At 41.8% G+C, this 16,182-nt stretch overlaps 1 protein-coding gene across 1 annotated transcript in view; it reads left to right on the top strand.

Moving 5' to 3' along the window:
- CADPS (Ca++-dependent secretion activator) overlaps positions 1-10,159 on the top strand; it is a 560,788-nt gene extending 550,629 nt beyond the window's left edge. Inside the window, exons 28-29 of the mRNA XM_006893865.1 lie at positions 6,204-6,308; positions 9,543-10,159. Of these exons, the coding sequence (XP_006893927.1) occupies positions 6,204-6,308; positions 9,543-9,722 (285 nt within the window). The 3' untranslated portion in view covers positions 9,723-10,159. The remainder of the gene's footprint in view (positions 1-6,203; positions 6,309-9,542) is intronic.
- Positions 10,160-16,182: the final 6,023 nt, after the last annotated feature.

Below are 16,182 nucleotides of genomic sequence, written 5' to 3'. Positions count from 1 at the left end.
ACTCACAAACTTTTTTCCCCTTCATACCTTTTCTTTTTATTGTTGGCTTTTTTAAAAAATTCTGATTTTCTTACAAAGTTTGAATACCTTGTTTTTCACAAAAGACCCTTCCCATTTCCTTCACCCCATCTACCCACTGAATTGTGCAAACCTATGATTAACACCCTCCCCCCAACCTACCCTCACCCCTCTACTTCCACCCTCCCCCCCGCCCTTGGATCCTCATGCTCATTCTACAATAATGATTTTATACAGTATTTGTCCTTTGGGACCGAGTTAGTTCACTCAGCATAATGCTCTCCAGTCCCTCCCAAGATAGGTAGTAATTTACAAAGTCATTGCGCCTGATTCACAAACTTTTAAGAACTCAATCCAACTCAACTAAGTGGGATGTAGAACATTTACTTTGTGGACATGTTCTGCCAATTGACCTTGGTATCTTTGAGACTATGATCCAGAGACCCCAGACCCAACAATTCAACTCCTCCCTTAGGATTTGACTAAGACTAAAGTTTTCAAAACGTTGCTTCCTATCTGCTTTACTGTGTCATGGACATATTTACAGTAGATATACATATTTTATTGAGGGAGCTCTAGTGGCCTAGTGGTAAGGAATTGTGCTACCAATACAAAGGCTGGGCAATCAGTGTGATTTATAGCCTCTGAAAACCTACTAGACAGCCAACTTGATGGCACATAAGAAAGGTAACATATTTTATTGAACATTTACTATGGACCCTGCTGAGCACTTTACATACATGATTTTTCAAGACACACAATAAATGACCTATAAAGTCAGTCAGTCCCTCTTTGCCACTGTAATGGACTCATATCAGACTCTCCATTAGGTTTCAAAGGTTGTTAGTTGCAGGAGAAGTGATTTCTATTTTCCTCCCTTGGAACTGCAGGTGAGTTCAAGCTGCCAGAGAGCTGGGACCTTAGGAGTAACATTGAGCTTACTTGAGGCCAGCTGGCTTGCACAAGGGTCAGTTGGAGTCAAAATCAACTCCAGGGCAGATAATAACTAGTGGTCAGTATTTACTGAAGTTGCAGTTTATCCCACAGGCTTTGAGAAATTGTTCATTATTTGTATAAATTCTTTTAATCCAAGATTTTAGTCTAACTCAGTATAGTTTAGAAAGTGCTTTATTGCACATAAAAAAAAGATAGTTTTACAGGTTTACATTAGGATCTGCACCAAAGCAGTTTCACAGCATGATTGCGTTCGCTGAGAGATAGTGAAGCATCCTCTAAAATTTATACATACAGTTCTAGAAATATCCCCATGTGAATAATCTCCTCCACCACTGCACGGCTTTCATGAGAAAACTTGCTCTGCTTCTTCCCTTGGTCTTTGCTCTCTCTCAAGTTGAGGGAGAGGGAAAAGAAGGAGGAGATGATGATGTTGCTGGAGGAGGTGGTGGTGGTGGAGGTCATGGTGATGGAAGGGAGGTGACAGAGGTGGAGATGATGGTGGTGTGATGGAGGTCATGGTGGTGGAGGGGAGGTGACGGAGGTGGAGATGATGGTGATGATGATAATGTTTGTGGTGGTGGAGGTCATGGTGGTGGAGGGGAGGTGACAGAGGGGAAGTGGCGGAGGTGGAGATGATGGTGATGATAATGTTTGTGGTGGTGGAGGTCATGGTGGTGGAGGGGAGGTGATGGAGGGGAAGTGACGGAGGTGGAGATGATGGTGATGATGATAATGTTTGTGGTGGTGGAGGTTATCGTGGTGGAGGGGAGGTGACAGAGGGGAAGTGGCGGAGGTGGAGATGATGGTGATGATGATAATGGTGGGGGTGGGGATGATGATGATGGTGGTGGTCGTGATTGATGGAGAAGTGATGGAGATGGAGGTGATGGGGATGATGGTGGTGGGGATGATGGTGGTGATGGTGGTGGAGTTGTAGGTGGTGGTGTTGATAGAGGTGGAGGAGGAGGAGGTAGTGATGGTGGTGGTGTTGATGGAGGAGAGGCGATGGAGGTGGAGGGGTTGGTGATGATGGTGGTGGTATTGCAGATGGTGGCGGTGAAATGTAGGTGAAGATGTCGACAGAGGTGGAGGTGGTGATGGAGGTGTAAGTGATGCTGATAATGGTGGTGGTGGTTGAGGAGCTGAAGGTGGTGGTGATGGAGGTGGTAGTGATAGTGATGGAGGTGGTAGTGATAGTGATGGAGGTGGTGGCGATAGCAGTGGTAATGGTGATGGTGGTGGTGACAGAGGTAGTAGTGGTGATGGCTGTGGTGAAGGTGATGGAGGTGGAAGTGATGCTGATAATGGTTGTGGTGGTTGAGAAGTCGGAAGTGGTGGTGATAAAGATGGAGGTGATGATAATGCCTGGGGCGGCAGTGACAGCTCCTAACACATATTGAGGCCCTAGAATGTGCCAAGCCCAGCATTCTCTTATTTAATCATGACAAAGAGCCTGTGAAAAGCTAATCAATATCCACTTTGAAATCTGGAAACAGTCTGAGAGTGTAGGTATAACGTCCTAGATCCAAGATCGCAAACCTAGATCCATGTTAGTATCTCTGCTATTAACCACTACATGGTGGAAAGAGAGCAAGCAAAATTAAGTTACAGAGTTTGAGGTCAGCCTTTTGTCTCCTTTTAAAAAGAGCCATGTTTGGTTGCAACCACTGAAGAAGTAAGGGCCCTATTGTCACACAGGTCAGTAGGTGTACTGGATGTGCTCAAAGTCTGAAATCCCGTCAGAATGTTCGCCATAGAGCAGGCTGTAGAGCTAACCAGAATCAGCAGGAAAATAGCAGGGATTTTATATCTTTAATGAGTTGGGGTGTTTTTTAGTTGAAAGAACTTTATTTAGGAAGTCTTAAATTAATATACCTGAATGGTGGGGAGGGGGCCTCAAAGGGGCTATGATTATATTTCAGTATTTAGTACATGTTGTCTGTCAGCTCGCTGTGTTAATTCTATGGGTTTGAAATACATTTTGCCAAAATTTTAGTGCCCAGGTGTTAGGATAGCTCTAAAAAAGGCATATCTGAACCAAAGACAAACAAAATGAGGACTCTAAAAATGTTTTATTAATTTCCTCTTTTGAAGAGTCATAACAAATCTGCTGCAGTTGCACCAATCTCAAATAAAGCAAACCTGATTAATAAGCGCTTGGGCCCCGTGAGGAAACACAGGGACAAGTGAGTCACCAGTGGTGATGGACTCTCTTGGAGGGGGAAGCCCTGGTTTGTAGCCTTTACTGACTTCCCTGGTGCCACTTCTCCCTCCGTGGCCTGTTTCTCGCAGTCTGTGACACCTTTGAAAAGCTGGGAAGAGAGGCATCAGAGCCACTGCCATGATCAGCAAGGTGTCCGTTCAGTGGACATGTTCTCTAGGACAGGCACTTCCGGATTCACTGCCTCGGTGACCCTCGGCCAGTCACTTCCCCTCCCTGGACCTTTGTTGCCTCTACCAAGGATAATGTGGACAATAATAACATCCCTTTTACCTCTAACATTTTAGAGTTCTCAAAGCCAGCACCTGCTACTTTCTCCAACATCCAAATGCCTTAAGCGCCTTTCTGGAAAATGAAGTTAGTGTTGCGTCCAAAAGTGCCTCCAATTTCATCTACTGAGCATAAGGTTTGGAAAGGAGTGACTTACTCTCTTTTGCCTCTTTAAATGTGTAGCCAATGGTGCATCATACATTTTTGACACTTCTTTTGCTAGATGTGCGATCCAGGAGGGAAAGCATGGATCTTCCAGGGCTTTCTTGCTCTGGTGGGCTGGGAATCTGTGAGTGCGTTGTGCGGATCACTGCTGTCTGTGCTCCCCACCTCCTTTCCCTTTCAACAGAGAGTGTTGATAGCATTCTGCCTTGTTATTTTATTACTATTAGCATTATTATTCTTTTAATATCCAAACTCTCTTCACAAGAATGAAAACTGCTCGCATGAAATGCAAGGGGCCTTTGCTGTATGTCCCCACCCCCGAAAGGCGGCATGTCTCTCAGCAAAGCGAAAAAGGCATGTCACACAAGGCTTGCTGGCAATGATATCAGCCAGCGCCGGTTTGCCTGTTGTCACAGCCAAAGCAAAATGCCACCTCTGCCTAGAAGCCAGAGAACCGCATTCCTCTTTGTGTCCCTGAGACTCACCTGTCCTGGAGCCCTGGATGTGCAGGTTGGGCCAGGAAGTCACCAGGGTCCCTGGAAGGTCTTCTTCCAAACTTGGGAGGTGGTGGGGGTGGGGAAGGCATCAAAACAGATTATTTGGACCCCAGATTGCTGTTCACAGTCTAAGGCATGTCAGTTGCAGCCAGGAAGCATGGAATTGAGAGGCCTGGGGTGAACGCAGAGAGCCTCCAAATTGATGAGAATAAGAATTGCTGCTGCAGCAAACAACGGCCAGGTGTTCCTGTCCCCAGACCATTTCTCTACCAGCCTGGATCCAGTAGCAGTGAAGGCTTCACAGTCCCAAGGCAGCCAGTGCCAAAAAAACCTTCCATGGCCACCATTCAAAAAAAAAAAGGAAAGAAAGAAAAGAAAAAGTTCCAGTAAAATGTTCTCACCCCTACAGGGGAAAACCTGTCCATGCCGGAAGCCGCTTGACCCCACAAACGCACCCCTCCCCAGAGTGAACTGCAATTCTCAAGGCAAAAAAAAATCTCCCTCTGTCACCCCCACACCCCTCCACCTGCTCCTGAGGAGGGACAGAAGGTTCCTAGAACTGACGGCTTCAACTCCATGATCTTTAAAAGAGCAGAAGTTGGCTGCGAGGCTGCAGAGCTACATGGATTGGGGTGGGGTGGTCTCTGTTTGCGGCTGGGCTCCGAAGCCAGCCACAATTGGCTCTGACGAGCAAGGAGCCTAGAGAGGAGAAATAGCAAAGAGGGCTTCCGAGCGCCATGGCTGAGACTGTGTCGTTTCTTGCAAGGTGAAACTTGGCAGTTATACCTTGCAAGTAAAAACCCAAATTAATTAAAAAAAAAAAATTAAGTCAGGAACAAGGCTTCAGAAAAACTGTGAGTGTTAGGCATAAACTGATTTTGGATGATCTTTAGGTGAGAAAGGGTGGAGCTACCATCAGAAATATGTTTTTATTTATGCTTTTTTAATTCCCACTGGTGTGCGATGTGTGTGCGTGCCTGTGTGTATTGGTTAGCATGAGAACATGCATAGTCTAAATTCTCTAACCACTATTTTTCCCCCTTTCTTTCTTGAATCTTCTCTCTGTACAGATCATTATTATAGAAGCCGTCTAAATACATCTATAGGTCCATCCACACCTTTTGATTTTATTTGTAAATTGTTTGGTCTAAGCAACAGAGCGTAATGAAACCTGGTGAAGTTTAAAAGATTAGATTTTTTTTTTCATCCTGACACTTTATAACACTGTTCATATGTCTCCGAGTGAGATTTATGAATATATGAGCAGTACTGCAAAATTATACCACACCAGAGACTTCCTGCACCACAGGGGTGGCAGTCTAAAGTGACACAGCTTCAAGCATTTTTCACAGACAAGAAGCAAAATTTAACCCCCTTAAGGGGAAGTATGATTTCAACAGCTTGAAATGAGCTCATTTGTAGAATTTTTTTCTCCCTTCTCATCTTCCATAATTTTTTGGTGTTAAGATTAAAACAGATTGCAGAGCCAATGGAGGGGCACATAAACTGCCCAGTGGATGATTTGTCCCTTAAAGAGAAACCATCATTCATTATCTTTGTCAGGGGAAAAAAAATAAATACCTCCACCATATAAATTCAGGTAAACATCACCCTAAATTCCTAGGCTCTCTGTCTCATTTCCAGAGCTGTGCTTAGCAGATGGGGACTGGAGTTTTCAAAAGGTAAGTGGTAAATGACATCAGCTGGCACAGCCGAGAGGCTCCCATCTCTCTGGACACCTGGGACAATGACATTGGGAAGCAAGTATTCTGTGGCTTGAATCTCAACGTAGTAAAATGAACCGATAAAGAGGAAAACCAGAAAAGCAAAAAGGTGGTCTTTGTGAGTTGACAGTATGGGGAGACTCACAGTCTAAATCCATCTCTCTTAGGCTGGGCCAATACCTTGTGAGTCGATGTCAGTGAATGTTCATGGTCTCTTTGCTCTTCAGTTCTCTTTAACTGTTTTTGTTTCCTCTCGAAACAGAGCCAGGTGTTCACATGGGGCCCGCTCCCTCTCTACCCTGTAAACTTTCCATGATGTGTTGGCTGGAGAAATTTTGTCTCTTTTTGCAGCAATGGTACAACAGTTCCATGAATGTGATCTGTACCTGGTTGACGGACCGGATGGACTTACAGCTTCACATTTATCAATTGAAAACTCTAATTAGGATGGTAAAGGTAAAAGAAAAAACCATTCTTCTTCTTTGCAAAATAATTCACTAAGATATGTTTCATTAGCAAGCTGCAGAACTTCCTTGACACAGTGAATGCCAGTTTGCAAATAAAACAAGATTATCTCAGAGAAGTATCTCATGCAAACAAAATGAAGAAGTTGTTTTGGTTCATTTCTTACTCAGAAAGCAAAGGAAATAATTCATTTCACAGAATTTGAAATCTTAATCCAGACTAGAAAGGCACTTTATATATTTGGGGGGGAGGGAACCCAAACAAACACACAGGACCATTGTACCATTTGCATTAGACTTTCAAAAGCTGACATTTGGTAACACTATGCTAATCACATCAATTACCAATTTCATCTATGGTTTAATTAAATAAAAAATTTTGCCACAATTAATTTAATAGAAATATTTACCTCCAGCTATTTCTAAATATGTCCTGTGATAATTATCAGAATGCAAATCAATATTGTTCTCATAGTTAATTGAAGTAGTTTCTCTTACAATGCGTGTATACAATCAAATGTCAAAGACCGTAAAGGTGAGATAACATCCCCTAGAAGTAGTTTTTTCCCTGTTCATGTGTGTGTGCGCGCGCGCCTTGGACTAATGATAATTACTTCAGCGTGAAATCTCAGTGGTTTACATGAAATAATAAGATCACAGAAGGGGGTAAATACGTTTTTGATCATTTCAGTTTCCATTTGAGGCTTCACCGTAGAGGGTTTTAAAACATGCACATGTAAAAATCGCCCTCAAAGCACAGAGTCTCCTTTAAAATATTTTAACAATTAAATAGAGCTGAATTCCTGTGTTTCTTAACAATTTGCCAAAGTCTCCCTCCTCTCCAACCCCATTCCCCCCACCCCCTGATTTCTTAGTTTCTTTCGGATTAGCACCATTTCAATGAAGGTCCTACTTTTTCCCAGTGCTGACTTAAAACCAATTACTGTTCGGTTGTGTGTAATTAAGGAGAATTATTATCATCTGCATTTGATCTTACAAAGATTGAGCCCAGGGAAGGTTATAAACAGCAGTGTACTATAGTAGTTTAAAAGGCAATATATGATCCAGCGTCATTTTTCCATTTTTTACCTTGTTTTCTTAAGTCAGACTTGCTGGCCTGACCACTAGAATGCCATTTTCTGGATACTAGCAGCACTTGGGGGAATTTTCTGGGTGAGCCTAATTAAGTAGACAAAGGAAAAGACATATAATTCCATATTTTGAAGTATCTTCTCCTTACTGGTAGTTCCAGATATGTTTTAGGAGGGGTGAGATTTCTGCCTTTTATTAAGACTTAAAAAAAAACAAACAAAAAGCATAAGTTGGAGAGCAGGTTTGATCTTATCCTTCTGCCTAAAGACACAGACATGAACCACAAGAAAGGGATGCTGACGTGTCATGGTCAACGAGATCCCTCCACCTTCACCAAGAGTAGATTCACCACAAGTGAATTTAACTTGTGCCAAAACACAGAGCTAGAAAACAGGAATCACCACCTATTTGCCAAATATTTCACCCACAAGTCTCCCTCTCTAGGGCAAACTTCCAAGAATAATTGGCTTTCTTTCCTACCCAGGCAGCCACTTTATTTTTTTTATTATTATTCATTCATTCATTCATTCATTCATTCATTATTCGGCAAGCATTTATTTATTCAACATTTGATATTAGTAGAGCTCAAACTTACACGTTTCAAAATAAGTAGACGTAGTCCCTGTCCTCAAAGCATTTAGAATCTAGTTGGGGAACTCACAAATCTGGAAATCTGGAGTCTGAATAAGAAGGAGAATTCGCAAGCATATCCACCTTCTCCTCCACCATAATCTAGCCAAGATTAAGTGTGCTCCTCACAGAAAAATCAAATTAATCACCTGGTCATCTGGTCTACATCTTGCCTAGCTTTTTCATAGTCCACTTATCCTTTAAAGTTAATGCACAGTTCAATACTTATCTTCCTCCTCTGAGAGAACTGGAAGGCTTCAGCCTTAATTAAAATTACCCTATACTTAGAAGACGGAACCAGGTTGCTTTTGAGAATGAAAATGGCACTGTACTAATAATCAGTCTAGTACAAGCATAAACTGGAGAACGGGACTTCTCACCGTAACTGTATGACATTGCACTTGACTAAGCCAAATTGTGTGCACTCCATAAATTCTGCAGTGATTACAACATCTGACCTTCAAAAGGGGTTCACATTGTGATCACTGACTGCATTAGAGAGATGATTAAAAACAGAAACCCTAGTGGGAGTGCCGTGAAAGCATGTTAGCATCCCTTCTTTTTGCACCTTTAGCAAGTTTGCCATATCAATAGGAGAAACAAACAGCAGAATCTGAAGCTGAAATGATATGCAGTGTGATCAGAAGAGTTACAGTTAGAGAGAGACCTTTAAAAATTTTTTATAAGTAGACAACAGCCAGATGCTTCTGGTCATGTTCAATTAACGCTAAGAGATTTCTAGAAAAACAGTCCCTCGGATACCTAAGGAAATCCGAGATAAATGGCCTAAAGGGACAAAGACAGACTTTGCCGCATAGTAATACCAAACCACTGTTGTTGAAAAGGAGCCAAATTTTTCCCGGAGACCATGAAGTTGTGAACGGAATAGATGCAGCTCTTTTCCCAAGGAGATGAGAAGTGAGTCACATGCCTGAAACATATTGATGAGCCATTAGTTCTCCATCTTCCACATAACTGGTGCTGCCCATAATAGTTTACATATACCAACATACATATGCCCGGCTTGTCAATGAGCTAGAGGGATGTGGCTCGTGCAATTAAAAGTCTCAGAAATACTAAAGACCAGACTGCAACAGAAATCGCAAAATGCCATAATCACTTGATCCATTATTTATACGTTGTAGCCCCTTATACTGTCTATCATATTATAATAGCCTAAGAAGAAGAACCAGACCAAAAAAATAAAAAGAACCAAAACAATTATGGAACATTTCCCTCTCTGAAACTGAATAAACACAAGCTTATGTTCTTTGCTTTGTCTCATCTAATATAGTTTATCCTGTCACACTTTCTCATTTTCTGTCATTCAACAAATCTCAATTTTCAGTGCAAGTAAAATCTGAGCACGCTGGCGTGGTAGTTGACGATGCATGGAGGGTGGCATTTAGGTGCAGGCCAGTGCCGTCACACCGGGCTTGCTCTGCACCGTCCCCCTGCCCGGCGTGGGGATGCCATCTCACTACTGCACCTTTTCCCTCCTTAGAAAACCTATAGAGATTTCCGATTGCAAGGGGTCCTGGACTCGACCTTAAACAGCAAGACCTACGAAACCATCCGGAACCGTCTGACCGTGGAGGAAGCCACAGCCTCGGTGAGTGAAGGTGGAGGCCTGCAGGGAATCAGCATGAAGGACAGCGACGAGGAGGATGAAGAAGATGATTAGAGCCTTGGATCCTAGAGCCCGTTGGGATGGAGTCCTGTAACCAATGCATGTTCTTAGTCTGTTAGTTAACCCCATTAGGGAATTTTTCTGTCTACTCCCTAGCCCTGAGATGTCTACCAATACAATTGCCATTTTAGCTCTGTGGTACCAAGACTAGCAAACGACCTTCGAATCCACTGATTTCCTGATTCCATGTCTATATGTTTACAAGCAATATGAAGCACCATTCTTTAAATATTGTTCATGGAGAAAACATAGTCCAAACGCTAGGCGTGTCCCTGTTATAAGCGAAGTTAAATGATGCTTCATTAACGTACTATGTATACATAGACAGTAAATGGATTTGAGGGCCAGTATACCAAGTATTTTCATTTCCTTGTTTCATGTATATGGATGCCAGTTATTTAAATGAGTACCTAAATAAAATAACTAAGACATGTAGATCTGCTTTGTTTTCTGAGAACCAAAAGGCAAGTCTCCAACAACTAACTGGGTTCTTCCCTGAAAAATTGCCCCTGAAATGAAAATGCAAACCCCTTGTGTCCTTGTTGACTCAGCCTTTCACTTATCCATGTAGTTAGCCCAAAAAGGATGGCTATGTACCCGTGGGTTGATCCTCTTCAATGCCACAGCCCGATGTGACATCAAGCACAGTTCAGAGCAACTGACTCCTGTCAAAGTTTATCCTATTTAAACGTTACATTTTGCTTTTACGTTTCAGTAACTCTGTATGTAAAAAAGAGAAAAAAAATCAAACCAACCAACCAACCTTGAATATTTAAATTACAATTCTAAACTATAAATGTGTTTATAATAAGATGTGGATATTTCCTTCAGTAGACTGTAACCATAATTTCAATTCTTTTGTTCCATGATGTTTTTTATATCTGTCATGTACATTGCATTTTGATCCGTCACTGCACGACCCTGGAGTCCTCTGCAGAGCAATTTCTTTCTGTGTAAAGTAGTGGATCCATCTTGCTTTTGCCTTATATAAAGCCTACAGTTATGAAAGTGTGGAAAACTGTGGCTTCTCAATAAATAACTATTCCAATGTCCTAAGAATGCACGTTTGAGTCTCTTTTTTTCTTACTGCTCCTTTGAGAGTCTGACCCAAGACATAAAAAACAAGGAAAAGGGGGGAAATGGGTGCTGTTCCTAGTATAATTGAGGCTCTTGCGGTGAGCATTTCCCCATGCTCATAGTTCTTCAGTAGCCTAAAGTTCCATTAATTCAGGCTCCACTAATTCAGAATTTTGACATGGGCATTTTGACATGTTGGGCAGATTATGCTTGCATTATAGGATAAATAAGAGTTTGCTAAGCAAGTGAGTAGTGTAAACGAGAGAAATGTTTCTCCTATATGGAGGGAAGGCCAACAAACTGTTTTTAAGCACCACTTTAACAGCAGTGTTTGCATTCAAACAAAGCGTGTGCCAATTATATATGATTCTTATATATTTGTTAAAGTGTTTTAAACGATTCTCTAAGATTCAGAGCACTCTTTTCATTCCCTAGGCCCTAGTAGCAATACAATCACCTAGGTTTGAAAGGAAGGAAACATTTTTAAGTTCTCATTTTGCTGCTGTTGTTTTTATTTTTTATCTGTCATTACATCAAGCTGCCCTCTTCTGGGGATGACTAAGGTTTTAAGGAACAGTCATTCTTCCAATCAGACAGGTAGAAGGTGCTCGATTATTTCCTATAAATCAGCCTTTCAAGTCAGCATATTCCACTCTGTTGCATCTTTGAGATCTATGTGTGCAAACCAACTGTCTTTCTTCCCTAAGTGATTTCACATTAATTGTTGTTGTTGTTATGTGCTATCAAGTCGCTGTGACTCATAGCAACCCTATGTACAAACGCCGTTCTGTCCTGTGCCAACCTCGCTGTCTGAAGCACATTCATTCCCACCACTCCAGTCACAGAATCGATCCATCTCATTGAGGGTCTTCCTCTCCTGTGCCGTCCCTCCACTCTCTCAAACATGATGTCCCTCTCCAATGACCAGGCCCTCCTTCCATCATGCCCAAAGTATGTCAGACGAAGCTTCAGAATCCTTGACTACAAGGAGCATTCTGGCTTCACCCTCTCCAGAACAAACCTGTTTTTTCTCCTAGCAGTCCATGGTATATTCCACACTCTTCTCTAGTACCACAGCTCAAAGGCATCAATTCTCTTTCCGTCATCCCTATTCACTCTCCAACTCTCCAATGCATAGCACGTAATTGCAAAGACTATAGCCTGGATCAGGCACACCTTAGTCTCCAGCCTGACGTCGTTGCTCTTCAGTACTCTTGAGAGGTCACTCACAGCTGACTTTCCCAGTGCAATTCATCTCCTGATTTCCTGGATGATGTTACCAAGAGTGTTGATTGTGGAACCAAGTAAGCTAAAACTGTTAACTATCATTAATTACCTCCCATTTTAATGGAGAACTGTGGTGGCCTAGTGGTAAGAAGCTACTACACTGCAGTCCTAAAAACACACGGTTCAAATACAGCAGTTGCTCGGCCAGAGAAGGCGGGGCAATCTCCTCCCATGAGATTTACTGCCTCTGAAAACCCACTGTAGGATGAGCTATGAGTCTAACTCGACAGCAAACAACAACAACAATTCTGTGCCAAAGGAGCCCCAGTAGCAAAGTGTGTTACGTGCTGGGCTATTCACGATAAAGTTGGCAATTCAAATCCACCAACTACTCTGCAGGGGAAAGACGGGCATTCTGGTTTTATGACATTTACAGACTGGGAAACCCAATGGAAGATCACCATGATACAGAACTAACTTGATGACAGATGGGTTCAAGGATTTTGCATTACAGAATGTAGACCAAGTGTCATACATGCTTAAGGAGCACCTTATTTACACATGAAAGTGGAGGGCCAATGAAAAAGAGGAAAACTCTCAGAATAATGAATTGAGCCATTGCTATGACTGCCTTCCGTAGAGCAGAGATTGTGACGATGTGACTGGACCTAGCAGTTCCATCTTCCCGGAAGGTCCGGTAGAGTCACTGTCAGTTGTAGCGGACTTGATGGCACTTAACAAGAGCAACAACCAAAATAAACGAGCCCTGCTCTCATAATTATTATACATAAGGAAATTGAAGTCCGAAGACCAAAGTAACTCACCAGCATGTAGACAACAGTTAAGAGATAGCAGCAAAAACCTAGTAATACAAATGGCAAAGATGGATCGCTTAGGTGGTTAAAAAGACAGAAACCCCCCAAACTTTTCTCAATCCCACACACTTCAGTAGGAGTGGGAAAGCCAAGACGGTTAAAAATGTATTTGTATTGTATTTTTAGTTGCAAATTAAAACATGTCTTTTGCAACAATTGCAAACAACTCAAGAATGTGCAAAGTAAATAGGAAGCATCTGTTCAGTGTATAGGAGTTAGAAATAGGAGGAGAAGAAGCAAAGCATCTCAGAGGAGCCCCTGAATGCATGGATTAGGTAACTAACCAAAAGACAAGAGTCAAAAGGTGTAAAGAGGACCAGCTCAGAAAGGACTGCGTCCCGAAACCAGGTCAGGAAAAGATCGCTTCAGAAGAATGCACTCTGGCCCATCACTGAGGATTCTCTGAAGTAGGGCAATACTTCTGTGTGGCAATGAAGAGGCAGAAGAAATGAAGTAACGTCAAAAGAGATTAGAGAGAGCTAACCAAATGGAAGCCCCATCTTATACTTGCCACAAACTCAACAACAATAAGACAGACATCACCTTTGGTTTACTTAAAGTATAGTATACATACATAAAGGTACACAAATCATAGGCATGAATTCAATGATTCCGAAAATGTGTTTTCACTCACGGTCATGTAATCACCCAGGTCAATAAGTTGAACATAATATCTTCACATATGCTTCTATGCCTAAGTCCATTGCCAGTCACTGCTGCCCTGTGGAGTCCATCACAGGCTGATGTATGTCAAAGTAAATCCGTGTTGAATACTGTTCTTAACAGCTGATTTTCCAGGAGTAAATTACCAGCACATTCTTATAAAGTGTTTGTAGGGTAACTCGGACCTTCAAGCTTTCCATTGGCAACCAGGCCTATTAGCCAATAGCACCACCCAAGGATTTCTCTCAATAAGGACTACTCAGTCCTGATTCACTAGTGAGTTGATTTGAGTCTCCCTAAAAATTGTATGTCTTAAATCCTAACCTCTGTAATTGTGATTACGATCTTATTTGGGATTGTGTTGTCTGTTAATGAAACAGACTGAGTATAGGGTATGTCTTGAGTCAATCGCTTTTTGAGACATAAAAGATCAGAGTAATGATGCAATCAGATGAGAGGTGCAGAAGAGAGATGTAAAGCCATTCAAATATGACCCTGGAGCAAAACCTCAAAGAATTAAAAAACACAGGGCTCATTCTCCAAAGCCAGCAGACAGAAAGCACCCTAGAGTCAGCACTCTGCATTTGGACGTCTAGCTCCTCAACCATAAGTTATGGATAACATTGAGAGGAATGGAAATCCCAGAACACTTCATTGTGCTAATGCTAAACTATACATAGACCAAAAGAAAACTGTTGTCTGAATACAAGAGAACACTGCGTGATTTAGAATCAGGAAATATGTGTAACTGGGTTGGTTAGTTTAGGTGGTGTTTTGTTGCTGGGTTTTTTCCCCCTCTTCATGCCTATTCAATCTGTATGCTAAGCAAATAGTCCTAGAAGCTTGACTCTGTAAAGAAAAATATGGCAGCAGGATTGGAAAAAGACTTCTCAACAACCTACATTGTGCAGATGATACAACTTTGCTTGCAGAAAGTGCAGAAGCACATAGAGAAGACAATCAAAGACTGCAACCTTTAAAAGGTATTACATCTCAACATCCAGAAAACAAAAATCTGTACACCAGTGTGCATAGCAGCATTATTCACCATCACAAGAACATGGAAACACCCCAAGTGTACAACTACAATTGAATAGATTGAGAAATTGTCACACATTCACACAATGGAATACAATGCAGCACTTAGGAGCAATGAGTTTGAAAATTACTAAATAATTTGGGAGGAACTGGAGAGCATTAACTAACTCAGTCACATAAGGACAAAAGCTATATAAGACCATTATTGAAGAAATAGAAAGATAGCTAGGAAAATAGGTATGAGCTTGCAAGGCAGCGAGAGTAGGAGCAGCGAGGTGAGGATGGACAAGAGGAAAATCACAGGGCCGCACAATTCTATGCATGGTGGTGAGTGAGAAAAGGAAATGGGAAAGAACTGGCAGGGATCTGGAAAGACAGGGTAATTAATGATCATTCATGTTGATTACGTTTAGAAAATATAATGTATGTGAATGATCGTAGGAAACATGATATGAATGAAGGATAGTATGAAGCACAATGCATACAAACTTTGTAAGCAAATCAATACAAAATTAAAATTTGTAAAAAAAATAATAAAGCAAAAATTCTCATCACTGGACCAACAGACAGCATCATGATAGATAGGGAAGAGACGGAAACTGTCAAGTATTTCATTTTCTTTGTATCTACTCTCAACTCCCATGGCAGCAGAGTCAAGAAATCAGGAGACGTGTTGCATTGGAGAAATAAGCTGTCAAGGACCTCTTTAAAGTTCTAAAGCACAAGATGTGAGTTAAGAGACTAAAATGTTCCTGAAGTAAACTATGGTCTTTTCAGTTGTTTCATATACATGTAAAAGTTGGACAATCAACAAGGACAACCAAAGAAAAATGGATGCCTTTGAATTGTGGTGTTGACAAAGTATTAAATGCAAGGGACTGACAAAGGAACAAACAAATCTGTATTGGGGAGGTGCAGCCATGATGCTCCTTAAAGGCAAGGAAATTTCATGTCACACACTTTGGGCATAATGTTCAAGATGTGCCATTTCTTGGTTGGAAAAGTAGGAGGCAGTGAAAAAGAGGAAGACCTTCAAAAAGATAGATCAACACAGTGACTACATCAATGGGCTTAAGCATAGAAGAGATCACAAGGGTGACACAGGATAGGTCAGTATTTCAAACTGGTACTCATAGGGTTGCTATGCATTGTAGTTAACTTGATAGTGCCTAGTTACGACAAAGCATGAGAAAATTTTTATTTGTTAAGCCTACCTAATTGTGTATGCCAGGGATGTGTCCTGTCTCCATACCTTTTCAACCTGTATGCAGAACAGATTATTCAGGAGGCTGGGCTCTATGAGGAGAAGTGTGATATCAGGATTGGTGGAAGATCTATCAACAATCTGTGTTATGCAGATGACACAACCCTGCTTGCTGAAACTGAGGAGGACCGGAAGCACTTGCTGCAGAGGATCAAAGACGGCAGCCTCCAATATGGATTGAGGCTCAATGTCAAGAAGACAGGCAAGCTCTGGTGGCCTAGTGGCAAGAAGCTGCACTGCAATCCCAGAGGTGCGCAGTTCAAATCCACCAGATGCTCTGGAGAAGGAGAAACAATCTCTTCCTGTACCA

This window comes from Elephantulus edwardii, unplaced genomic scaffold, assembly GCF_000299155.1.
Source record: "Elephantulus edwardii isolate Elephantulus edwardi_28Jun2011 unplaced genomic scaffold, EleEdw1.0 scaffold00132, whole genome shotgun sequence".
NCBI lineage: Eukaryota > Metazoa > Chordata > Mammalia > Macroscelidea > Macroscelididae > Elephantulus > Elephantulus edwardii.
Note: the sequence above shows the minus strand (reverse complement) of the source record. Positions and strands in the feature narration are given on the sequence as shown.